The 27,394-nt window shown below is 43.0% G+C and overlaps 1 protein-coding gene across 2 annotated transcripts; it reads right to left on the bottom strand.

Annotated features, from left to right (window-relative positions):
* Positions 1-328: 328 nt before the first annotated feature.
* idh3b (isocitrate dehydrogenase (NAD(+)) 3 non-catalytic subunit beta) lies at positions 329-26,972 on the bottom strand. Of its 2 annotated transcripts, none has more exons than XM_084317789.1 (11): positions 26,846-26,972; positions 25,937-26,110; positions 24,803-24,923; positions 14,850-14,910; positions 14,333-14,465; positions 12,721-12,854; positions 12,493-12,595; positions 9,729-9,875; positions 7,827-7,921; positions 4,060-4,120; positions 329-813 (listed from the first exon to the last, which is right to left on the bottom strand). In XM_084317789.1, the coding sequence occupies exons 1-11, from the start codon at positions 26,897-26,899 to the stop codon at positions 736-738; spliced, it is 1,161 nt and encodes a 386-aa protein (XP_084173915.1). In that variant the 5' UTR covers positions 26,900-26,972; the 3' UTR covers positions 329-735. The 2 variants fall into 2 exon arrangements, with proteins under 2 accessions (XP_084173915.1, XP_084173914.1); XM_084317788.1 differs by lacking the exon at positions 329-813 and adding an exon at positions 1,208-2,860.
* Between the last annotated feature and the right edge of the window lie 422 nt (positions 26,973-27,394).

Raw genomic sequence — 27,394 nt, forward strand, 5'->3', positions numbered from 1 at the left:
TATGGTGAAGAGATATTGATGACACCCAACAACCAAATTATATTTCAATTCTGGTTCAGACTGTCCGTTTAGCACTACTAGAGTATAAACGTTACTTGGGTATGAAAGTTAAACACTATGGTGCACATTTGGTGGCAATAGGTCATCGATTATCAACGGACCAGCCCCAGATTTTACATTCAGCTCACACCAAACTTTGAAGATTGTCCCCGATTTCAAACTCGAGTGACTCATGTTACAAATATTAAATATCGACCGAATTGTCCCTTCATTACCACGTTTGACCAAACAAATACATCACATCCTTTATTCACAAAAGAACAAGCAAAATGGATAAAACCTTTAATGAATAAATAAATATTACATAGTACCGGTACATACAATGTTGATTTTTAACGGAGGTGCAGGTATAGATCTGTTTAAGTAGAACGCACAGATACCGGAATGTGACAGGCATATTAAGTGCTATTGTATGGGAAAACATTCATATCAATGTATTCTCAAGTCATTAAGCTTTAATACAACAGATCCCTCATTTCATATCACGTGGTTGTATGTAAAGTAGGATGTGAATGTTTCACTATTGTGCATTTCACCTGTATACTTTGGAGTGTTTACATGGAGCATGGTGTGGGGGCCGTCATGAGGATATGTTTGTACGGTCATTGTGATGACAGTTGACGAGAGGTAAACAGAAAAGCGACTAATGTGCGGACACGTTTCCAGGTACGACCTTCAGACGGCCAGGTTAGCGATGACAGCGTGGGTGAACTCGTCACTGCTGGCGTAGCCTCCCAGATCTCCTGTACGCACCTGCCGCAAACACGAGAGCAGTGTTACACACACACAATTGACAGACATCACCACAGCAAGCATGTTAGAGAGCCTTTCACAATTAAAACGTACAGGCATGGTTTGTAGGACAAAGACAAAGCTTCCTTCTCCTAAGGAAAATATGAGGGGAGGGCGGGGGACTGAACCAAACAGAACTGGTGATCCCAACGAAGTCCAAACAGACTAGACATTTATTTCTAGGGGTTACAAGTCTACAGTCAAGTATAGCACTCATCAAAACAGGATCCAATTGTAAACCAAACCAATCGATCTATGGTAAACTTATACTGTATTTTAATGTTCAGTGACACATTTGAAGGTATGCAACAGAATACATAAATGTTTCACTATATAAAATAGAAAAGGTCCAGGACACAATTCCATTCTTATTTTATTAGAACATAACATGTTAATTTAAGGCCCAACAACCACTGTGACATTTTAGACAATAGAGAGCGAAAGTCCACAAGTGTCCAACATTATACCCCAATCGTATTCCTGCAGTATGAATGAAATCTCCATTAAAAGACCAACAAGGTACTTCAACTGTTTGAGATATGAAAAACAACTGCATCCGACACATACAATAGAAAAATAAACAAACATGGCGTTCAAACATGATTGTTAACGGGTATGATATGGCTGGTAAGTTGGTGCTGGTTAAACTGTTCAAAATTAAATTAAGTGGCAATGGTCAAAATAATAATGGAAAAAAACCCATTTCCCTTTAAATACACATTTACAAGCTTATAATAGGACCAAAAATAGCTTTCATGATTCTTCATTACACCAATATCGTTCAGACAAGGAATTAAGAGGTCAGACATGTTACCGTAAGGTCACAAAGTTGTTTTTCCGAAAGCAATTTTCAACACATGCAAAATTCTGTAAGGTCAGATATCGGTCAGATTCAATTCTGCCCGATTACTGGACAGATGAGGAAGGTAGAAACGGTGAAACAAGGCTCACGGTTAGAGTTCAGGGCAAAAGTGAGGGAAGATGTTAGCTGATCAAAATATTGCAGTGATGACGAGTGTTTAAAAGCCTTCATCCAAGACTGAAAAGAAGAAAATACAAAAGGTAAACCTGGCTAGAATATTATAGCAGCACCAAGCGATAGCACAGGAAAATATGCAGACGGAGAGGTCCACTGGACAAGCTGAAAAGTCTAAAGTGTAAAAAGATTGTCTTAAACATACTGGCGAGTACAGATGGAATAGGATTAAGCGTAAGCAGAGTACACAATTCTATTTTCTAACACAGCTGGAGAAGACAAACTTAATTATCAAGGCCCAAGACTCAAAAAGGATGAATAGATGAAGAAATGTGCATTTGCGTTTAGAGAAAAGTGATTATGTGGGCTTTGAGGGTGAGGCCATGTACTCTATTCCAGAGGTAGCACCATGAGTTGCACAGTTCAAGTTAGGCTAAGCCAAGTACAAGACATCCCCGATTTGACTAGGGAAATGGCGATGATGAAACAATTAAACAAGTCATTATTTTTTATAAAACGAGAGGAAACAAGAGTGTGTTTACATGTACAGTGTTCGGATACTAGCCAATATCCCTGGGAAGGCCTTAAGACAGGATATATTGCATCTCCAGATCATGAATAACACTGTATAAAATGAGTAAATAGAATATTAACATACTCAAAACGAGACAGTAAAATTGGATAAGGTGCGTTTATATGCCTCAGCAGAATCCCAGGTAATACGGTCACATCCCAGTATTCGTGACTCAAAGACAGAATACTCGAGTTGACCAAATAATGGAATGTTAACGTGTATTGTAAACACACTCGTTGTGGCATGATTGTTCTGGCACAGTGAATTGGATGTTACATGGGGATGAACATATATCATGTTATTATGACATCGGTCCAGATTTAGGTGGATGGAGGATGGGGTATGTGATCAAGATGAGTCGAGACATCTTAGTAAGTTTTCCGGAAATGCAGGTTATCCACAATGGCAAGCACAAAGTCCTCTGTCGTGCAGTAACCTCCGAGATCTCGCGTCCGCACCTGGGACACGCACACAGGATGGGCCAGGGAGAGAGGAGGAACAGGGGAGAGGGAGGAAGGGCACTTCAATAATAATTATAATAAATTGAATTTATATAGCACTTTTCTAGATACTCAAAAATGTATGGTGGAAATTCTCCTTCACCACCAATGGTAGCACCCAACCATGGGCTACGCAGGCTCAATGGCTACCATAGACCCAGCACACTACACAATGGCTGAACGGCTCAGGAGACAGGGATTGATAGTCAATTAAGGGGAAGGGATGATTAGGTGGTCTTGATGTCAGAGACCTGATATGGGAATTTGGCCAGGAACGTCGGGGAACCCCCTACTCTTTACGATAGGCGTCCTGGGTCATTTAACAACCAAATTCAGACATCTAGCAGGCAGATTACACTTTGTTGCCAAACATCCTCTCAGTAATGTTCACATCATCTCACATTCACACACAGGGAATAGTCACCTCTCCCAACGGGGTTCTCCATTTTGAATTATACCCATCTCCTCTGCCATAGGGGTTCTCCATTTATACCCGTCACCCCTCCCAACAGGTTCTTCATTTGGAATTATACCCGCCACCTCGCCCAACGGGTTCTCCATTTAGAATTATACCCAGTCACCTCTCCCAACGGGTTCTCCATATTGGAATTAAACCAGTCACTAATTCTTGTAGAGAAAAGAAAAAAACTATCCTAACCTACAGATCACACTGGATTGAGAGCATGCACTTTAACCGCTGTATGGAGAGACCACGGTTGGCTGATTTCATGTTAGGAGCGTCGCTGTCAGGGTACGTTAGTCTCAAGAGGGGAGGATAGCAGGGAACGGTTAGTCTAGTGTAGACCGTCGTCATGGTAACAGATGCATGTAGCCCGGCTGTGAAGACTTAGAACAAGGCCAAACAGCAGCAGGGGAGCAACACATACCTGTGGGGGTTAAGACATGTAAACACGCACACATGTACACATTCAAAACGAGTAATCAAAGGCTCTACAACATGCTTGTACAGAAAAAGGGTTGCAATTTGTTAGATGTGCATTTCATCATAGTGAGTGGATGTTGTTCCAAAGAAGATTCAAGCATCAACCATTTGTCCGAGGGAAGCAACAGTCAGGGTTTGATCTCAATTTAGGGTCCTAAATTCTGAGGTTGGATGAATAAGTGAGAGTAAGCTTCCCTCTCTCACACACACGTACCTTTCCCTGTTTAATGACCCTCTTGACAGCATCCGTCACCATGTTGGCGTGATATTCCAGGCTGCAACACAATACAGTGACAGTTGAGGTGTGGCCAGAACAGTCATGTACACACATCCACATACAGTCAAGCATGCTCTCCGTGCCACTCTAAGGGCATTAACCTCTTAACTGGCACAGACCCAGGCCCGGAACGTTTTGAGGATGATTTGCCCACCGGCGTGACGCGCCACTTTGGCGACCTATAGCAGCTCGGGTGTGCATATTCTTTAATACAATATATAAATCTAATTAAAGCCCTATTTGTTGCCTGTCAATTGCCGTTTCAGGCAACAAAATCCATTCAGCAGTTCTCGAGTTACATGCCGATATGTGAGGTGTGCGACAAAGTCTTCAGCAGACTAAATTTTTTCGAATACCACTCCCGAGGCTCTAACTCAGTCAATTATTTGGCGATCCCGAAGATTATTGGACAGGGTTGTAACCAATGCGTGTGGCTTTCCAATGATACCCCATGTGGGGATGAGCGAATCAGGGATCTAGGTGAAAAGTCACAAGCAAAAACAGGAAGTAGAAAATGCGCAGAATGCATTAGAGTCTGAGAACATGGAAACCTGCAGGGGTTCTTTTTCTCACATTTTACCAAAATCGCTTGATTTTTATGAAATTTGGTATTACACAAAGAACATCAGGCCCAGGGTGTTTTCAGCCATACCAATTCTTTTTGGAAATATACTTTTGGATATTGCAACTACTACAGAAAAACGTGAGTACACAAGTTCAACTCAAGTTCAGACCTATGTTACTCTATTTCATTAGCTAAAAGTGAGTTCTCTTTAGTGTATCAAGACACTTCAGAATGTTATCTTTCAAAAGAGACTAGGCCCATGCATGTGCTATAAGTATAAAGTATAGTATTTTAGTTTGCAAAAAAAGTATGCAGTCCTCAAGTTCAAGTTAAAAAATTGCCACTTTTGGGGGCGCCAGTTAAGAGGTTAACACTTTGGGTGCCGGGAACCGTGTTTAGACGTCATTGCGGGCCATGCTCAAGTTGCCGAAGACGCTTTACAGCGTCTTTAATATCAATATTTCAAAAATCTGCGATCGGATTCATATGTCCCCTCCGCTGGCCTGAGATCCACCAGCAGGACCCACTGAGCTCTCTGGCGGTTCAGGAGCGCCATCTGGTGGCCGATCGGCGCAACTGCTTAACAGGATGTGCCATAGAGGTTGTGCTGGACTCCGTATTACTTCCGGGCACTCGCTATAGGTCCCGGGACTCTGGCTCGTCACGCTACACAGTGATCGATTGCCAATAACTCGATAAACAACATGATTTGGACGTATATACCATTATACAAGCTGGAGATGGACCGGGTAAATCGCCATCCCATAATGATAGAATTTCTACTCTACGATGATCGCCCAACGGCGCGCGGAGACTGGGGTGAGTTTGAGCGTGTAACGTTACCGTCTTCGATACTAACTGCTATTATCAACATTTGACCCACATTAGATGATTGGTATAACGCTGCCCACGGAATTATAAACGCCCCCTCGCCCATCCGGTCAACATCAGATGACGTGTAGTAACTTCTAGAAGTACGTCTAGTTGGAATTTTTTATATCGCGCTGATTGCCATCAAACTGTATTTCATCATCAATATAATGCATTTGGGGCTATATATCACGTTCTGGAGAAAGCTGCAGAAAGAGATGAAAACATACTTATACATTAGACCATACTTTACTATGAATATGTGAATGAAAAAGTTTAACGTTGCTACACAATGAACAATACATATAGGACTTTGAATGGGCCCTAATAATGGCAATGTAGCAATAGAATTTAAAAAGTTATAGCCCTGCAAAGAAGGGGACTTTCTCCATAGACAAATAGAGCTGGCAATCTATGGTATATCATGAATTTAACCTTAGGCAGCCAAAGTGTTAAGGGACAGATATGTGTAAAATACACTGTGCCTCAAATAATGCTTCAACCTGCTTGGCAACCGATTTGCCTCCAAAGCAAAAACACCACATGCAAAAGTAAAACCCAGCAAAACAAACATTTTCAAACCCATCAAGGGAGGGATGCCTTGACATTTTATGTTTCAGTTGGTTACTTTTCTTGTCACGTTGCAGAAAGAGTTAACTGTCATGTTAAATGTCATGTTAGCATTTCTCGTTGAAATCAAGAGGCCCTACTTTGAGAATAGCTTGCAGCTAGCCATGTCCCTTGGCTTCGATGAGAAATACCAAACATGTCTCTCCACTGGCTCCCGATCAAACACTGCATAAACTTTAAAACACTACTCCTCACCTTCAAAGCCCTCCACAGCCTGGCCCCCCCCTACCTGACTGATCATCTTCTTCCCTACCGCCCCACCCGTTCCCTCCGGTCCTCCTCCACTGCCTCCCTCACTGTCCCGACATCCAAACTCTGGTGATCGGGCCTCTCTCGCACTGCACCCCGACTCTGGAACTCCCTCCCTCAGTCCATCAGAGACTCCCCTACACTCGCCTCAAAACCCACCTGTTCTCCCTTGCCTTCAACCCCCCCCCCCCCCTCCAACCTGATTGATGTCTGTATTCTGTCTTCTGTGCTATCATGCTGTCTTCCCTGTTCCCCCCATGGTCTCATGTTCCTTTTGTTTTTGTTTCTTTGTTTTTACTTTGCTCCCGACTATTGTCAGCGACTTCGGGTCATTGAGAAGCGCTATATAAATTAAATGAAATTATTATTATTATGTCATATTTACATTTACCGCATATATATATTTGTCTGAATCTACCTGCATATAACCCCTCTAAATACTTAGTTGTACACCTGCATATAACCCATAGCTCAGCATGTACAATAATGCTGTATATACGATATATATATTTATTTATTCTCACCGCATCTATCCACTTACCTGTACACAGTCCTTTTATATATCTGTACTATATCTATACATCCTACTCTTACTAGTTACACTGCTGGCCAGTAAGACTACTACTTTATACATGCATCACTGTACATATACTACAACTCTGTACATAGATCTGATTAACACTCCTCAGTAGTACTAATTTGTATATTTTGTACCCAGTTTAATCACCTGTACATTGTATATTACTATTGCACTTCACAGTTAGATTTCTATTCTGGTTGGATGCCAAACTTATTTTCGTTGTATTTAAACCTACAGTTTAAAAATGTATCCTATTCAACACCTACATCATGACACATTTTATTCATGATGTCCCATGTCACTGTTTAACCGTTTCTGTGCTGCTGTGTAGGGAGGTGTAGTCTGACGTCACTTTAGTTTCCTGTGTGGTCCATAGGGATTTATCATTGGGAAAATGTATTATCGGCTATTGTAATTATTCTGCCTCATGAACATTGGCAAGCTTTCCATTTTTGCACAAAAATGAGTTCCCTTCTATCACCAACATTATTGTTTAAGCATTTCTGGTTGAAATAAAATTGTACGTAATTATTTTACGATTAATTGCCAATTGTTTCATGTTGAGCTATAGATTGTGGATGAATACACACAGAAGGTACACCATGCCAATGTTCATGCTTTATTAGTTTTAAACTTGACGATTTAGAAATTTGGCCATTGGAAATACATTGCAATTTCAAGCAAGGTGGGCCGGCCGGAAACAACAATGACGTAACCACTACACCTCCCTATTGATCAGGATTTACATTAAGAAACACTGAATCTAAACGCGATAGTTCCCTAATCAAACAGAACAGCGTCTCGACTCACTTGAGGTGTCTCAGCATGTTGGCGGCGCTGAGCAACATGGCCGTGGGGTTGGCAATGTTCCTGCCCACAGCCTGGGCGAAGGGATGACGGGCTCCCTGGCAGACCAGAGACAGAGGGGAGACAGGCGTTAAAGTACATGTATGGTGCATTTATATAGCGCTTTTATCCAAAGTGCTTTACAATTTGTTCCTCACATTTGACCTATTCACTCACACACCGATGGCAGAGGCAACCATGCAAAGTGTCAACCTGCTCATTGGTAGCAGTTAGGGGTCAAGTGTCTTGCTCAAAGACACTTTGACATGCTGGCCGGGAATCTAACCGGGAACCTCTGGATAACCAGATGACTGCTCTACCTCCCGAGCCACAGTCATGCGACCCTGTACAGTGTTTCCCACAGGATTTTCAGAGACTATGGGGGGTGAACTGCCGACCCTCTAGGGGGGTCCGGGGGCATGCCCCCCCGAACTTTCTTTTTGGTACATTTGAAAGTTAAATGCATCAATCTGGTGCACTTTGAGAGCAAAATAAATAGGCTAGATCTATGATGAACTTTGTGCTCAAAACACAAAATCGACTAGAGCAGTGCTTCCCAATCCTCTCCTCGAAGCACCCCAGCCGTTCTATGTATTTGTTAAATTCCACCACCAGCACACCCGATTCAACTTAACTAGCCCTTTATTAGTTGAATCAGGTGTGCTGGTGGTGGAATTTAACAAATGCATGGAACGGCTGGGGTGCCTCGAGGAGAGGTTTGGGAACCACTGGACTAGAGCATACATTTGAGCCATTAAAGAAATGAAGCAAAAGTGGTTACCTGTGTTGAACTGGTTTATTTTTTAGAAAATAAAATATAGTGGATTACTATTACGACTACTACCAATACTACTGATACATCCCTATTGGCAAACTTTATATTAAAAAAAAAAGTTAAAAAAAAATATATATATTTTTTATTTTTTTATTGGTTCGTTATACAACTGTGGCGGGCCGCCACCGTCTAGGTAATTAATGGGAAACCCTAGTAGCAGCTTGGGATCTTCTACACTATCCAACAGCAGGGGGATAGTTGGTAAATACTTCAACTTGCTCGTATTTCTATAGTGTTAAGCCATCATTTCACGTAATTCGTTCCCATCTATGCTACACGTTGGAATGAAATCTCAATCACACTGACAAGGTAACATATTCCATTCATCGCTGAAAGTCAAGACATTGCCAGTTGGTGGGTCGTAATTTCAACTTCAGTGCATTGTGTCTCAGGATGCCCACAAGAGACTGATGTCGGCTGGTTTCTGAGCACACAGCTATATATACGGTATGCAGTTATTTCTTTGTGTGCAATATTGCCATACTAATATGATATCAGATAATCGAGTACCTCAGACGAAGAACCATACCATCGTTTGACATTTTCAGAGGAACAAAGTTTTATTATCTAAAGATAGTAAGTGTTGTGTTCACTCATAGTTAAAGACAGTAGAGGTTGACTACTGTTAACGTTTAACATAGCTACACGGATCCACTGAAATGGATATTTAAAAAGCGTTTTTGAAAATCTCAGTTTTCTCTTCCGAGAATGCCGTTTACGTGTGGATGACAGGCCCAAACGTAGAGGAAAAATTTGCGTTTTGCTAAATATCCATACTCGTGTGGACATGGCCTTACAGTATATGGTTTTTCAGTGCAGGGGCTCAACTGCATCTCTGAAAAAACATCCCAGGGTTTCCTACTTAGAATTCTGACTTGCAGGCTCTCTCCACCACATTATTTTTTAGTAGGATGTCAGAAGAAGAACAACTACTTTACTTGTCTGAAAAACAGCATAGTTGTCTGGCTAAACAGAGAACAAATCAAACTGGATAAGATCGCATGACGCACGGCGGTGCTGTAGAAACTTACGGTCTCGAAGACGGCGTAGTCTGCGCTGTAGCTCTCGCCAGGCACCACGCCTGCCCCTCCCACCAGCCCGGCGGCTAGGTTGTCAATGATGTTGCCGTACAGGTTGGGCATCACCAGTACGTCAAACTGGTACGGGTTCTGCACCAGCTACAGGAGATAGGGGGAGGGAACTTTCAATAAGAGCCGTGAAAAGCTGAGAGAAGAGGATAGTAACTTTGTTAGTCACCGAGGGAAGCAACAGTTGCGATTGGAGGATCAAGAAATGAGGGCGGGGCTCGAGATAGGGTAAATATAATTTTTTACTAAAGGTAACAACAGGACATGCATCATTTGATGAAATGTAAATGTTTGGAGACACCATCTTCCAATTACTTGGATTTTGACAGTTTTGATACATGGTAACATTACAACTCGCTGGCTATTCTATAAAGCTGGCTTTAGGATTAGCCAACATAGTCTAGCAACCAACTAGTTAGAAAAGGTCATAATTAGGCCTGCCGCGATAATCAATAAATCAATTAATCGGCGTGTTAATTAAAATGAATGCAATGATTTTGACGGGCGCGATTCATTGCTATTTGCGCGTTTGTTTTAATGAGGCGGAACCAGTACCCCTTGTCAGTCACTCTCCGTGTGGGGGGCCGCTGGCGTTACTACAGAGTACAGCACGGGAGCTCCGTGGGGAGTAGCAACGCCACATAGCTTAACTACATTTCTCAATAGTGTTGCTCCTTTTAACCAAGTAGCGTTCTTTGTAGTGTAGCTATTTTTAGACCCAAGTAGTTATTGCCCGGAGAAACTGGACTGCTAAATAAAGATTAAAGATCTAGCGTTGATGCTATTCAATGCTATCAACATTAGCTAAATAGCTAACAAACAAAATACAATGTATAGCATAGCTACAACACACAATAACGTTAATACAATTACATGCATCATTGTTTACAATGAACGGGTGGGGCTAGTCAAAGGACTGGACACTGGGACAAGTTAAACATGAATTAATTTATTATAACCGGTAGTTTCGAGTCGTGCCTACGCACCACAGGGCTATTCTATTATATACGGCTTTGACGCTTCCTCCTCATCGTTGATTGCCTGTAGTAGCTGCATCCAACGTTAGTAGCTAACCTAAAGTTAGTTGTTCACCAACAATCTCAACATTTGTTTTATCATTAGCTCAAAAACACAGAACCGGACGAGACAAATTGTCCGCTCATACGTTCTGCTAGGATAATAACAACAATACATTCACTCCGGTCGGTGGGTTTCAAAATAAAAGTCTAAAACACCGGAAAAGACGTTTATTTTGTACAGCGTTTTCCTCCACGAGTAAATCATGTGATCAATCGATCTGGATTATTTTTGCCCATCCCTAGTTTATCCTGTGCTGAAGTCTCCATTCCAATAGAGATAGTATCGGTATATATTTTGGTGTTTATTTGATTATTGTTTCACTGCCTTTTTATTTATTACGTTTCCAGTTTTTTCCTCATACTTTATTAACATTTTGTACATGGTACCGCAAGGTACATTAATAATACATGCACATGTTAAAATGATGACACAAAAAGCCAGACGGAGGACTTGTTTCCAGTTTCAGTTTGTTTTATAATAAACAATCAAACTGAGAATTTTTTTATTTAGGATATTTAAAATGTCTTCCAATGTTAAATAAAGGTTTATTGCACTTTGAAACGGTTTCCTTGCATTATTATGCTATTATTATATTAGTAAAATAAATAAAAAGGTTAATTGAAAACGTTTGGGAAATACATTTATCAACAAAAAAAAAATCTCAAAACCGCAATAATATCGCTTATCGCAATAATTTTCTGGGACAATTAATCGCCCAGCAAAATGTGTTATCGTGACAGGCCTAGTAATAATGTTTCAAAGATCCAAAGGTTTATCGTCAAGCTATCGTAATGATGGCCGTCTTCAGCGATGACGGGTGTCTTCAAGATGTAGTCTACATTTCTTCAAATGATGTATGCTTTTTACTCATACATCTCATGCTGCTTCATGAACGTAGTATACAAATGATCAAGTTCAACTTGCAGTACCAATGTACTGTATCTGCAGAGCAAAAACATGCCTGCTCGGATGTTAAATATAATGCTTACTAAGGCATCAAATTTCAAATATATGAGCCACATTCTTTATCATAAACTTTTTTTGATCCACTTTTTCTCCTCTTTTTCTATTTTTCTATTCTCCCATCCCAATTCCACTGTGCCAATTCTCCCCTCCCCTGTCTTGAACGTTGCTTGCATATGCCCCCCACTGGCCGGTTGTAGGGCGGTTAGAAGCCTTGCCTCACGTGTCCCCTCCAATACACAAGGAGGCAGCCTGTCACATCTTTTCACCTGCCAGCGCGGACTCTCATTGGCGAGGTGTAACGTGTGGGAGGCTCACACTACCCCCGCCATTTCCTGTCTCTGCTGTGCAGGCATCCCCAACCGACCTGTAGGAGTCGCTGTCCACAACGTCCAGATTACCACCCATCGACTTCCACCCGCTAACTCTGCCAACTGAGTTAGTATGACAGCTGGCCCAAGCCGGAGGCAACGCTGACAGCCGGAGTCGAACCCGGTGTCTCTTGCGTTGGTGACGAGCGCAATGTCCGCTGCGCCACCCAGCCGCTCTTTATCATAATTTATGATATTTGACTTGTTGTATAATGTACATTAGCTATATAGCAAAGCAAACGTTGTGGGCGAGTCATGTATACGTAATGGTAAGAGGGTGGTTCTTATCTTACCTGCATGCAACAGTTATCGATGATTATGTTCTCATATTTGATTTTGGGATACAGTTCTGCAACCTCGGCACAGCACTGGAGGAAGAGGCCATCAGCCAATTTCCTGTAACGACACAATAAGATGAGGATACGCGTCAGTATAATTGAATCACCAGTGATGTCATATGAGAAGGATGAGTGTTCGAGTAGTGATCATGAAAACAAATGATTTGGCATTGTGGCGCTCACATGATGTTGGCCTTGTGTACAGCGGTGACCTTGGAGCGACCCTTCTTGGTGGCGTAGTCGAAGGCAAACTTGGCGATGCGTCGTGACTTCACTCTGGTGATGATCTTCAGGCACTCTATCACACCGGGCACACTCTGAGGAGCAGGGAGAGAGAATGAAGACGGATCGGGGACAGGCCGTTTCAGTCCACTCTGGGTTAAGACTAGGCTGCACCAGGCTGTTTCAGTCCACTCTGGGTTAAGAGTAAAGACTAGGCTGCACCAGGCCGTTTCAGTCCACTCTGGGTTAAGAGTAAAGACTAGGCTGCACCAGGCCGTTTCAGTCCACTCTGGGTTAAGAGTAAAGACTAGGCTGCTTGCACCAGGCCGTTTCAGTCCACTCTGGGTTAAGACTAGGCTGCACCAGGCCGTTTCAGTCCACTCTGGGTTAAGACTAGGCTGCACCAGGCCGTTTCAGTCCACTCTGGGTTAAGACTAGGCTGCACCAGGCCGTTTCAGTCCACTCTGGGTTAAGACTAGGCTGCACCAGGCCGTTTCAGTCCACTCTGGGTTAAGACTAGGCTGCACCAGGCCGTTTCAGTCCACTCTGGGTTAAGACTAGGCTGCACCAGTCCGTTTCAGTCCACGCTGGGTTAAGACTAGGCTGCACCAGGCCGTTTCAGTCCACGCTGGGTTAAGACTAGGCTGCACCAGGCCTTTTCAATCCACGCTGGGTTAAGACTAGGCTGCACCATTACTGGTTAATTGTAAGTTCATTGTAATATACATTTTTAGCCCCCCTCTGGACCACCCCCTAGTTGTGACTCTGCACCAAGGAAAAGCCCTAGACCACATCGGACAGCATCAGGGAAATCCTCTGACATCAGTAGCCTATATCCTACACGGGCGTCAAGAGCAGTGCATCCATTCTCCACTCTTACTGAGTGGAAGTGGTACAGTATGGGGGGGGCATCTGATGTAGGCTTGCTGCGGTAGTCAGTGATACCAGTGTTACTCTGTTCAGGCTCCACAGAGTAATAAAACCCATTTACTTAATTCGCTCATATCAGTGTCCACGTTCAAATAAAAAAAACTCAATTTGTAAAATAATAAGCATGTTATCAATACTTATTCAGACAATATTATAAACTGAAAGTTTATGCACTGACAGCAGAGGTTTGCAGTACAGAAGAGCTTAAGTTTAACTTCTAGTGTAGATTTAACTTGAATCACAGAAAAAAGGCTCTAGAGACGAGACGACAAGTTACACAACAAAGGCAGAGGATTTGGCAATATTTCAGATTTAAACCCTGCAGGAGCTCGACTGGAAAGGAGCTCGGAGGACCAGTCCAGACCAGCAAAAGTATGTTTGTGTGATGCGCTAAATAACAGCTACATTGATCAGTCAGTGAACAGATAAAAAATTTACGGAAGGTATTAGTCCATTGGTTTATTTTAAAATTTGAACCTAACGACAACTCTGTCTGTCCAACAAATGGATACTAGTCATTAAAAATGAATAAAAAAAAACAGATGTAGACAGACACAGCGGATCGACGTAGCAGCATAACATTAAAGATCACAGCAAGCGCTCTAGAGATAATACCGGCATTGTCCGGTGTGGTCTGCTGTACCTCGTGCTCCAGAGAGCTGTACTCGCCCTCCGTCTGCTCACGGATGATCACCAGGTCCAGGTTGTTGTGGCGGGTGCTGTAACCCGGCAGGCTGTTCACATGGACCACATTGGCAAACAGGTCCAGTTTACGCCTGAGGCACAGACAGAGTTAGGGACTTGCACATCTGAACCCACAATACAAAGAGGGGCAAATAAACACGTAAATTATGTTCTCATGATGTCGGCATCGATTACAAACAGACGAGGGATAGACGTTGTAAGTGCTATCGGATATTGAGACCTTTCAGTTGCATATAGGTTCAATGGACAAATCAGTTGGGTACATACAGTACATGTACATCACACAGAGAGAGAGAAAGCAAGAGAGAGGGGCAGGGAAAGAGAAGGGCAGGCAGGGAAAGAAGAGAGGGAGAGGCAGGGAGAAGAAATGTTGTATAAAACCAAAAGAGAGCACCAGCCAAATGGCCGGAGGAAAGGAGAGAGACAGAGAGAGTGAGCTGTGGTGCTGGTCTTACCTCAGTCTCATCTCATATGAAGACAAATCTCCTTTGAACTCCATGGGGGTGTGAATCTTTCCTGGGGACAAACAGAAGCAATGATACAAAACTCAAATCTATATAGGTCACAGTATGGCTGAACGATATGGGGGAAGAAACATCATATAGCGATCCTCGACATACATTTCAAACTATGATTAACGATATTAGAGGCGTTTTCTGTGTCATTATATTTGCACTAGGCCACAGGGTTTTCACTAATGGTATAGGGGTGACTATGGCAATGTGCCAGAACCACCATGCGTTTAAAAATAAATTAAAGAAAAGCTAGGCGGCAGCTTACAAACAAACATGGTCTAATATGCGATTGCTCTGTCCTGTGTGTGTGTGTGCATGAGTGTTCAACATACAATTATTGTGCAACCTTATATCCGTCTGCCTTCGTCTACCGAACAGTTAGCATTACGAGTTATTCCACAGCTGCGCTCATTGTTTAGTTAGCATTACTAGAGTTATCTCACAGCTGTGCTCATTGTTTAGTTAGCATTACTAGAGTTATCTCACAGCTGTGCTCCTTGTTTAGTTAGCATTACAAGAGTTAGCATTACTAGAGTTATCCCACAGCTGTGCTCCTTGTTTAGTTAGCATTACAAGAGTTAGCCCACAGTCTTGCAGCATTGAAGCATTTTGTATAAAAGTATTCTGTACTTCTGTGTTGTGAAGGATCAGATTAAACCCAATATATATATTTATTTATGGATATATATTTAATAGTATTTGTATATCGTTTGATATCCCCTGTATATTCCTTGTACAATATGCACTGAATATCCCTTTAGTCTACTAAACAGCCCATAATAGTTTCATTCTACCATTGGACGAGAACCTGGCGCCAGCAGCCATGCCCCTTGGTTCAAGTTCAATCGTGCCGACAAACATGTCGTGGCAAGCCCGGTTCCGCGTAGGAATACGTCTGGCGAAATACGAATGGTACTATTTGTTCACAGCGCATATATATATGGCGCAAGTAAAGTAGAACTTTCTTTTAGTCCATTAGTCCCTTACCCTCCAACCTAGTAACAGACGCGAAGCCTCACCCACGACGCACGTGTGGTGCAGTAAGGCCTACTTGGCCTCAGAATAGGCATTGAGATATCGTGTGGATTAATAGTTGAATTAATAGTTGAATAGTTTGGCACTATACCGTCGAGTTGGACGTATTTCTATTAAGCTAATAATAGTCTATTATGTATGGTGCATCGTTCGGTTAGAGTTATAAAGTGAGCAGTACCCCCATCGTTCCTGACGTTATCTGGAGTCTTAACCAGGCTGGGCAGACCACGTGTGGTGCTTGCATCCGAGGAGCTCCGGGCCAGGACGAGTGGACCTGTACATTGGATTACTTTACCCGGACGACGGCGAGCCTTCCACGGCTTGGATTATCTACATGCTTTGGGTGCTTTGATTATTCCATGGATAACGGCCAACACTGCTGAGTGTTGGAACTACCCCCCCGAGAGGAGTCCAGGTGAGACGGCGCTCTACCCCGAGTGAGGTCGCCTCACGTCTCTTCGCTGTGGACCGGCAGCTACCGTCCACCAGAGGGTCCAGCTGTATTCATCTGCGGACCGAGGTTCTGTGGGCATCGTGTTCAGGACTCTGAATTCTCCCAAGAAATCGTCGGCCAGATGGGATACCGCCAGCGGCTCTTCTAACCCCCCCCCCTACTGTCTTACAACCAGCGGGACCCCCCCCCCCCTTAGTGTATCCAGCTATAATCATTTAAGTACCATCGCTATAGTTCCCTAAAGAACCAGGTTGTATATTTGCTCCCTGCGTAACCAGAGATTGGACATTCAATGTTGATTTACCTACGAATACTCATTTGCCATACAAGTGCATTTCAAATCATAAATGTCATTAAGTGAACGTTGTATATACCCTTTGCTATATAAAATATTCGATTTATACATTTGTGTGGACTTCGTTTCATCAGGTGGGAAAGTGTTCATCATATCTATATCATGTACTGGATGGCCAGAAGTTAAAGTACAAGAGGTAGTGGTTTAATAATACCATACTTATCAATACAGTCAGGGAATTGTACCCCTCAGTTACATTCTGTATGACAACTAATAAATAGGGATGCACCGATATGAAAATTTGCCACAGATACCGATTGTTCAACTAACACAATGGGCCGATACCGATATTTGTGGCAATTTTTTTTTAAATATATATTTTTTTTATTTATATTTGTTACAATTGTGCTCACCGATATGAACATATGCCTCTTTACTTACTTAAAAAAAGGAAACATCAAGAAATAGCACTATCTCTCTCCCAGTATGGTCCGCCGGGCTGCAGCTAGATACTAGTTCTCCCAGTATGGTCTACCGGGCTGCAGCTGGATACTTAGTCTCAACCAGAGCGCTCAACCAATGAAATTTTGAGTCGATTCTGCCAATTACGTCACACACCGCTTGCACCCGCCTCTGCTGTTACCACCAATCGGCAAGCGCGTATACATTTTTTACTTCCGCATTTGTCCGCCATTGATTTTGACGAGGTTTTCTATAACAACAACGTTAGATCCCCGCGGCAGCGCGGCCGACGTTTAGCTCCGCAGGATGACTAAACGAGGCATAATGATTTTACTGCAACGAATGTTATAATAAAACAAAGCCTTTCTATACATGTGTCTGATTGTATTAACAGATTGCAGAATGGGTAAAACTCAGGGCTCTATGAGCAATGGAAGGAACTGAGCTAGTATGAACGAGTAATGCCAAGTCAAGTCAAGTCAAGAGTTTTAATTGTCACGGCATACAAGTATACAATGAAATGCGGGTGGTCTTGCCCGCGACGATGTGCAATACAGTGGTACAACATATAATAGAATCCAATAAAAAAACAACTTGCTACGTTCGGGTAAATAATATGCTGATGTTATTGAACGTGTAACACTAACTATATAACGTTAATGCCACAAAACTAATGCATTTGTTAATCATAAGTAGTAACTTTGATGCAGTAGCTTGTGTGTGTGTGTGGGCCGGGGGCGGCGTTGTGCAGGTCGAGACGTGACAACCTTTTTTTTGCCTTTTGACGCAACACAAATTGATGGATATTTATCGGCTACTGCCATCGGCACATTCAAGCTTATCGGCCGATACCGATACCCGACCGATACATCGGTGCACCCCTACTAATAAAGAAACTTGAAACTTGCTCAGTGTTTAGTTAGCAAGGTGTCCATACAGTAACCATATCCACAGGCAGGTACCAATTAGAACATCTTCACTATGAAGGTGAGCTGTGAGGAGGACAGACATTTTGGAAACTAGGTCACCATTTTCTACAAGCCAAAATGGATATTTGAATATAGCAGATCCACCACAGAGTTCAAGAACCACTACCAAGTGATTTGTGGATTTGACCAATTCACTCACCAGTCAGTTGGTAGTTAATTTCCTTCCTTGCATGGGAAGAGTGTGAAACAACCTGAACAATAACATCCTGCCAGACATTCTATGGCCCATTTGCAGACCACAGGGCCCCCCACGTACGATGCAGAGGGACAGAGGCTGCGACAGTGAAAACAAGACCCCCACGTACAACACAGGGACAGAGAAAACAGGACCCCCACGTACGATGCAGAGGGACAGAGGCTGCGACAGTGAAAACAGGACCCCCACGTACGATGCAGAGGGACAGAGGCTGCGACAGTGAAAACAGGACCCCCACGTACGATGCAGAGGGACAGAGGCTGCGACAGTGAAAACAGGACCCCCATGTACGACGCAGAGGGACAGAGGCTGCTACAGTGAAAACAGGACCCCTGCGTACGGCGTATATAATATTGGATGACAGAACATGGAAAATTGTTCATAAACAGTGCAGACACTCTCGACACCCCCACTATGCAAAGTGTGCGTTCTTCCTCACACACAGCTCCGGTCACGTATCCACTCAACTCGTAGAAAATACAGCATCAGGCTATTATTCTAAAAGTATTAATACTAAGAAAATAGAGTATTGGACCGTTTTTAATACTTTAGTTGCCAAAGGACGAGTTTAGGCGTCCTTCCCCGCCATGCTCAAGTTGCCGAAGACGCCGTAACTCGCCTTTGACATCAATATTTCAAAAATCTGTGATCGGAATCATATTTCCTTTCCGGGGCCCTGAGACACAAGTGTGATCTCCTCTCAATCCTCTAGCGGTTCAAGACCGCCATCTGGTGGCCGATCGGCAGATCGAAAAAACGGATGTTACCTTTAACCCGGCAGGACTCACTCCATATTATGTGGTCCGGGCACTCGCTAATGTTAGAGAGACTCAGTCTTCACACAGTGAACATCGATCGCTGCAAATAACTCGAAAAAACAACATGATTTGGACGTATATATTATTATACAACCTGGAAATGGACCGGGTATTTCAACATCCCATAATGGAAAACTGTCTACCCCACGCTGATCGCCCAACGGCCCGCGGAGACTGGGGTGAGTTTTAGCGTGTAATATTACCGTGTTCGACACTAACTGCTATGATGAACATTTGACCCACATTAGATTAATGGTAAAACGTTGCCCACGGTAGGGGTGGACGGTATGGTCTAAAATGTATATCACGGTATAATTTGAAGCATAGACGGTAACTGTGCAGCTTTCTATTGTGGTGGTGGAGGTTAGGTGCACTTTAGTCTGTGTTTGTAAATAAGTAATGTTTTTTTTGTGTTTGTTTTTTATGCTGTGCGTTTATGTGAATGTTGATTAGTGGTAGTTGAGCTATGGTTATAATTATATTGTCATTTCGGATGTATGGAGGCACTGTATGCTTGGTTAAAGTTGTGAATGGAGGTGTATTCATTTCACATGTGATCCAGGGACGTAGCGAGGAGTGGGCTGTAATTGGTCGAGATACGTCACGTGGTGTCAGTGAAACGAGTAAACAGGAAGTTGCGGGGAATTTGACAGCAGCGAAGGGAAACGAGTGAGGACTGGTGAGTGAATGTGTGTAAGCGATTTGTTTTAAGAATGATAGTAGTATTGTGGTAGTTATTGATTGAATGTGTGTTTTGTTTCAAGGTTTGTAACCTGTTGGAGAAAAGAATTAAAACCTTTTTACAACCGAGTGGCATCCTGTCCATCCCTTCACCCCAGCAGCGGGAGTAAAGCTGCACAGTAACGGTATTATATCACGGTATGAGTGTTTCCGTTAGAATAATTTTTTTTGCCTGATAGGCAGGCTATATAAAGAATGACATCCTCAAGGCATGTAGATTTATAATATTTTAACTTAAAACTAGGCTACTTTTGCGTATAAAGTCATTATATTCCAAATAAAATAAGTCCCGAGTCGAGACTCCGTGCTGCTCCAATCTAGCAATAGAATTTAAAAAGTTATAGCCCTGCAAAGAAGGGGAACTTCTCCATGTTAAATAGAGCTGGCAACGGATGGTATATCATGAATTTAACCTTAGGCAATCAAAGTGTTAACAGCTGGGTATCGCAATACTTTTATATTTATCGTTTATAGTTTCAGGGCTCCAGACTAACTTTTTACATTGGTTGCACCCTTTTCATAGGTGCACCCAAACATTTCCACTGCGCCTTTTGCCGCTGCAATAATACATTTTAAGCGTTACCTTTACCATTACCTTTTTTGTCAGTTTCCATACACATTAGTAATTTCTTAAGATGTTATGCAAATTATTGTAAAAAATAACATTGTATTACAGTTAGCTCGCAATGTGAAATTCAGCTCAGCTCCAGTTAGAGCTGTCCCTAGCCTGTTTTTGGGATTCGAACATTCGCAAGGGTTTTTCGAACGGATGTTCGAACCATCGTTTTTAATCATGCAAACAATTTGCTCCTAAATAGGGAGGTGTAGTCTGACGTCACTTTGGACCGCCCACGAGGTCCACCCGTATAGGGATTTATCTTTGGGAAAATGGATTATCGGCTATTGTAACAATTCTACCTCCTGAACATTTGGAAAGCTTTCCATTTTTGCACAAAATGAGTTCCCTTCCATCACTAACATTATTTGTTAAGCATTTTTGGTTGAAATAAAATTCAGCGATTTTTTTATTTTTTACAATTAATTGCGAATATTGTCATGTTGAGCTATAGATTTCATACTAGGGATGCCCCGATCACGTTTTTTTGCCACCGATACCCGATCGTCTAGGAGTCATATCGGCAGATACCGATAGTTTTTGGTTTTCTTATAGCAGCTGGCAGTATTATACTGTAGGTATAACACAGGCATTCTCAAAGTCCTGTCTAAATTATCTAATCTAATCTTAGAAATTAAGTAAAGTGATAGTAATCTAAGTTAATTTACTTCTGACCATTATAGTCAAAGTATTTTCCTATGAACTGAAACTTATAAGATGTTCTCAGTGTTAAGTTACAGCTATGAAACACGATAGCTAATTAGGCAACAGCTGCAAAAACTAATGATGTTATAAAAGACATTGATATCAGGAGCCATCTGTAGCTACTGCTAGCCAGCTAGATAACGTTAGACAATGCCTCATGTATTAAACTAAAGTGAATAGTTGACTGTAGGGCTGACCTTCAACGCTTTTTTTCGCAATCGAAGCTTCGGGGCCGAGCTTCGATTTTAATTCGAAGCTTCGAGAAAAAAAATAAAAATTTTGTTGTGGGACTTGTACAGCACTTGGTAAACTTTGTTGTTTTTAAATGTGCTCTATAAATAAAGTAGATTGGATTAATTAATTAAGTAGCCCCTTTCGTGACTGACGCAGCCAACAAGGTTTCACTCGGCTGCGCTGCCTGGGTGCAGTGGGGCTGCTCTCATAGCCAACGACATGACATATGTTGCAACCTTCGTCTATCAAGCAAACAATTATATAAATATTTATATGTAGTTGATAGAGACAAAGGCAGAATTCGACTTAATTAAGCACGTTTTATTAAGACATATTTTTATATGGGTCGGGACACTTTAAAAAAACAGCACAATGAACACAAATCTGTCCGACATAGTCTTAAATAACAAACGGCATTGCTTCGCTTCTTCGTCGACATGTCTGCTGCACATGTCCTTGTTGTTTTCAACACAGATAATCTCCACGTGCTTGTTGTAGAGAGGTGGAGTCGAGGCGCCGCTTACTTTCGTTTCATTGGAATGGAGGCGGGAAGGCGCCGCTTACTTTCGTTTCATTGGAATGGAGGCGCAAGATTTGAGGCAAAAAATTATAATATTTAAAATACATTTTTATGTTCGAAGCTTGTGCCATCGAACGAAGCTTCGAAGTATTTAAGACAGCCCTAGTTGACTGGGTCATTTTGTTTAAACAGTAACGTTAGCTAGGTAGCTAACGTTAGCTCACAGAACAACGATAGCTAGTTAGCCAACACTAGCCAACTACTGTGAAAACTATTGCCAAAATGATAGACGTTGATATCAGGAGCTATCAGTAGCTAGCCAGCCAGCTAGATAACGTTAAACAATGCCTTGTGTATTAAACTAAAGTGAATAGTTGACTGGGTCATTTTGTTTAAACAGTAACGTTAGCTAGGTAGCTAACGTTAGCTCACGGAACAACGATAGCTAGTTAGCCAACACTAGCCAACTACTGCGAAAACTATTGCCAAAATGATGATATCAAGGGCGGTCAGGTGGTGTAGCGGAGATTGCGCTAGTCACCAACGCAGGAGATGCTGGGTTCGAGCCCAGCTCTCGGCGTTGCTACCAGCTTGGCTGGTCGTTCATACCAATACAATTGGCAGTATTAGGGGGTGGAAAGCTGGTGGGTGGGAATCTGGCGTTGTGGACAGCGACGCCTACAGGTCAGGTCTCGGCGCTTGCTCAGCGGGGGCAGGACTTTGTGGAGATAGCGTGCCCTCCCACGCGTTACACTTCACCAATGAGAGTCCTCGCTGCCAAGTGAAACGACGTCACTGGCAGTCACCGCACGTATTGGAAGAAGCGTGCGGTCGGCTTCGGGACGCCCTTGTAACGATCGTAGGAGAACATGCATACAGCAGCCAGGTAGGGGAGGGGGGGAATTGGCACGGCGACTAAATTGGGACAGGGAGAAAAACTGAAAATTGGAGAAAGAAATAAAAAAAATAATGATATCAGACGTTGATATCAGGAGCCATCAGTAGCTAGCCAGCTAGATAATGTTAGACAATGCCTCATGTATTAAACTAAAGTGAATAGTTGACTGGGTAATTTAGTTTAAACAGTAACGTTAGCTAGTATCACTCGAGGCGCACTCGACTCTGCCGAAGCATTTGTTGACATGGGTCTGTGAGGGGCATACATAAAATAACCGCCGTAGCGGGACGCTCGCCCCCCCCCCCCCACACAGATAGCTGTGATCGCGGTAGAAATAAATGTCAGATCAACGATCAAATTTATATATATTGTTCCTACCTTGTATCTGATGTAATGCAAAAGAAATAATCCAAATATCTGATCACAATTCCAAATACTGCTTGTGGAGGTCCGTACCACACTACCGACCGTTTCACAATGACGGGCGGGCGGGGTTAGTGTTCGATGCATCGTTGTATAGAACTGGCTCGCCTGAGTATTTAAACCCTGCCCGCCCGGCTCAGATCGGCTCCTAAAACACACCAGCCCATTTTCAATGAGATGCAATAGCTCCGTAAGGCAGTAGAGGGCGGTGTTGACCTTCTGCCAGCTCAGACAGTATCTGAAGGGTATACCAGAGGCTGCAGCTATGAATTATGAATAGATATAGCGAAATAAAGATCCCAAAAACGAGTTAACTCGTTTCTGGTGCTGAACGCAAACTTGTTTCTGGTGCTGAACGCATGGCGGGCAATAACGAGTTAACTCGTTTCCGGCGCAGATTGTGTTAAATGTCCTGTGTCTTATAAATGGCCTTTTCCAGTGTTTAGCATTGTTTTCTAGCAATGTGGGGTTGTATCAATGGGGTCTGTGTCTCCAATTCTCATTTTGGCTCATCAGTCCAGTCTCAAGTTCCTCCCTCACTGAACTAAGCTATTCTGAATTTCACGTACCTGTGACGTCCAAGAATTCTCATCTGCATAACTAACGCCCCCTCTATGGTTGTAGAACTAAAGCCCCCTCTATGGTTGTAGAACTAACGCCCCCTCTATGGTTGTAGCCACACTCAACCATTCGCTCAACAACAGAGCAAGTGGAAATACTGACACTTCCTCAAACGAGTTGACGTGGCGCACGGGTGAGATATAGAGGGAGAGAGAGGGACACGGAGCATTTACACACACACTCCCGACCGCGCGGGGAAACACAGACGCAGACGGGAGCACTCGCATATCACGGTCAACCTGCTGCAAAATGTCATTGCGCGCGCCCGTATTCCGATCCATGCAATAATATTCACAGGGGTATATATTGTCATTTGAAACAAGTTACCAATGCATTGTCCCGTGGGATTATGCCCCCCCACGGGGAAATTTATTAGTATCCCCTCAATCTCTCTATGTCTCCCTCTGTCTGCCAGTGCAGACTGTGGGTGACTGTCACTCAAAGCGTTTATGGGCGGAGCCCAGCCCAAAACAGCTTGAAATCTTGAAGTGGAAAAATGCTGCTTTAGAGTACTTGATTAGAAATACAAAACAATGATTTTTTTTTGAAAGAAACTTACAGATGTGTTCCATAGACTCACAGGAATTGTGTAACATTGCCCAAATAGTGAAAAGAATAGCAAAACACGGGACCTTTAAACAGACAACGTAACATATCAAAGTGCTTGACTTAAACTTAAAATTCTCTTGTAACATACAAAATAACTCAAGTCAGAACCCTCATTTAAAAAAGTTAAGTAAACATTTAAAAAAAAAAAAAATCGATTAATCGTGCAGCCCTACTCAGGAGGCTCATACAGAACCAAGCATTTCACTGTAATGTACATGTACCTTATAAGACAAATAAACTAAACTTGAACCCTACTCTCCATGCGTTCATTCTTTACCTTTGATGGCCACCCTGTTAACCTTCATGGAGGCCAGGACTTGGTCCAGCTTCTCCTCACCGTCCATGTGCTGAACCTCACTCAGGTGGAACTCCTCGAACTCCACCGGCACATCACCTGCCTGGGGCGGGGGAGAGAGGTCAAGGGGTCAAACCTAGTGGGGAATTTACTATATTCACATGGTGGCCATTTTGCTCCTTAGGAATCCCAAACAGAGCATGACATAAGCAAACGGCATCTCTATTCGCTTTAAATGTAAGCCGTCCCATTTACCCTCCTCCCCGTTTCCACACAAGACTAATAAGGCAAGAGTGATTTCCACACCTCTACATGTCTCCTCTCGTCTTAGTAATGGTGGAATGCGTGTTGGTGAAACACATCAAGTAAGTGCTGCCGCTGCAGTTCAGTGACAAAACAGCAAAATTGTTCCATCTAGACATTATTTAAAAGCAGGTGGGCTACATTTGAATTGTCAGATATTTCCTAAGAAATCGATATGAATCGGGGGCGGCTGGGTAGCTCAGCGGACTAAGCGCTCGCCTACCACCGCAGATACTCTGGGATCGAATCCAGCTGTCAGCGGTACCTCCAGCTTGGTCAGTCATCCCTACTAACACAATTGGCAGTGTTAGCGGGTTGGAAGCTGGTGGGGTATGTATCCTGGGAGGAGTCTAGTTTTCTGCCAACACACTTGCATTTTTCCGCGATCCGATTGGCCACTGACGTTTCTTTCAACGACGTTTCAACTTCGAAAGAGCGCTTAAGCTTAACCAGTGTAGAAACGTGCGGTCCCACGATTGGCGCACATGTCACATGACCAGAAACGCGTGGGCCAATCAGAGACGCGGAAACACAACTGCGTTGGGTAAAGTATTCACGCGGAGGGGCGCTGTGAAGGAAAGGGTGTGCTGCATTTACAACACAAGACAAAATGAGAGCAACATGGCAATAATTTTTTTAATTAAATTTAATCATCCAGCCCTAGTTAACAGTATTCTATTAGACATATTCTGAAGCACTTCCTGCTGTTTTTGTGAACTTCAGTCTTCCCCCTCCATCTTGTAGTTGAGATTGAGAGAAAACTTCCAGCGTCCACCCAGGTCGATCCATTCCTTACAGAGACATACTACATACCTTGAAGACATCCTTGACGGCGGTCATCAGCTCAGGTCCAACCCCATCCCCTGGCACCATGGTGACCTTGAAGGTGGCATCTGCACGGGCTGGAGGGGCCTCTGGGGAACACAGGCCAGCAGAGACACTCAGGGGGCGCAGGGCGAATTGCTGCACCCGGGGGCGACTCAGACCCTATGGGGCAAGAAGGGAGGACAACACAGAGAACAATGTCTTAATTATCTATTATTAGCAACTTTATTAGGGCAATGTCTAGGATAGTGTGTGTGGATGTTACATCCCAAAACGGAAGGAAAAATGCTGCGCCTCATCTTTAAAGAGGCAAGTACAATAACTGTTGGCTGGGCAAGTGAGATACTGACTTGGCAAGGAACTGCAATGTTGTTACCTAAGCCAACCACACGATGTGAAAGGAATTAACGTACATGAGATCACCAGGTGGGGAGCTCTCTTCAGACAGTTGTCGAGTGGTTAGTTGTTGGTTCAAACGAAAGGTAGACTCAGATTGGCGTTACTTTGCTAATACACTGACCGTTACAATACGTCACGTTAGCTACCAATTTAGTTAGCGGTGCCGGTTAGCTATTAATTATCATTACACGTTAGCTACAGCGGACAGCACACCAGTTTCTTGTTAACGTTGGCTAACCAGCAAACCAATCTATAACGTTAGAAGCCATCACTGCAGTGTATTAGTTGAACCAACGACCTGTCTAACGCAGAGCTCTTTAGCAACAAGCAATGGATGTCAGAATGTCAATGAGAAAACCTAAGCCTCTATCTTTTGACAGTGCATTATCAGACACGGGCTTGGGTTTAAGAAGATGATAGCCGGCCGGCAAGCGACTCCCTTACTGTGTAAGTATTTTCAATAACATGTAATACCTGAAAACAGTCTTAAAAACTCACCTTGACCAATGTTACAAAGCTTCCTCTCAAGGTGGCCGCCATCGTTGCAGACATGCACTACTGTGCTGAACGTGACGTCAAAATGACTTCTACTTTGGTGATGCGGTGCAGTAGCTAAATAGTTTACTTGGCACAGTGGCGCCACTGAGTGGACAGAATACTTTATGCACGAAACGATGGGCGGTGGCTGATTGATTGACTGATTGATTGAAAACTTTATTAACAGATTGCAGAATGGGTACAATACAGTACAGCTCAATAAGCAGCTTGTTGGCCAAGCAATTACTTTTTTTTCTTTTTTTTTATTATTATCTGAGGTTACTGTTAGTCGTAATGAGTAAGATAGAAAATGAACTAAATAATTAACTGCAACAATATCAATGGGTTAAGGGTTGGGCTTGAAATATATTTATTTGGAAATTTACCATGCAGCCTTGAGGCATAACCCACTCAGGTTACGGATTGATTAATATTGTCCAGGGGCAGTCTTTGAGCCACTGTGGAGTAACTTACAACTCAATAAGGGCACCTTAGGTGAATATTCTAGAT

This window comes from Notolepis coatsorum, assembly GCF_963971535.1.
Source record: "Notolepis coatsorum genome assembly, chromosome: 6".
NCBI classification, from domain to species: domain Eukaryota; kingdom Metazoa; phylum Chordata; class Actinopteri; order Aulopiformes; family Paralepididae; genus Notolepis; species Notolepis coatsorum.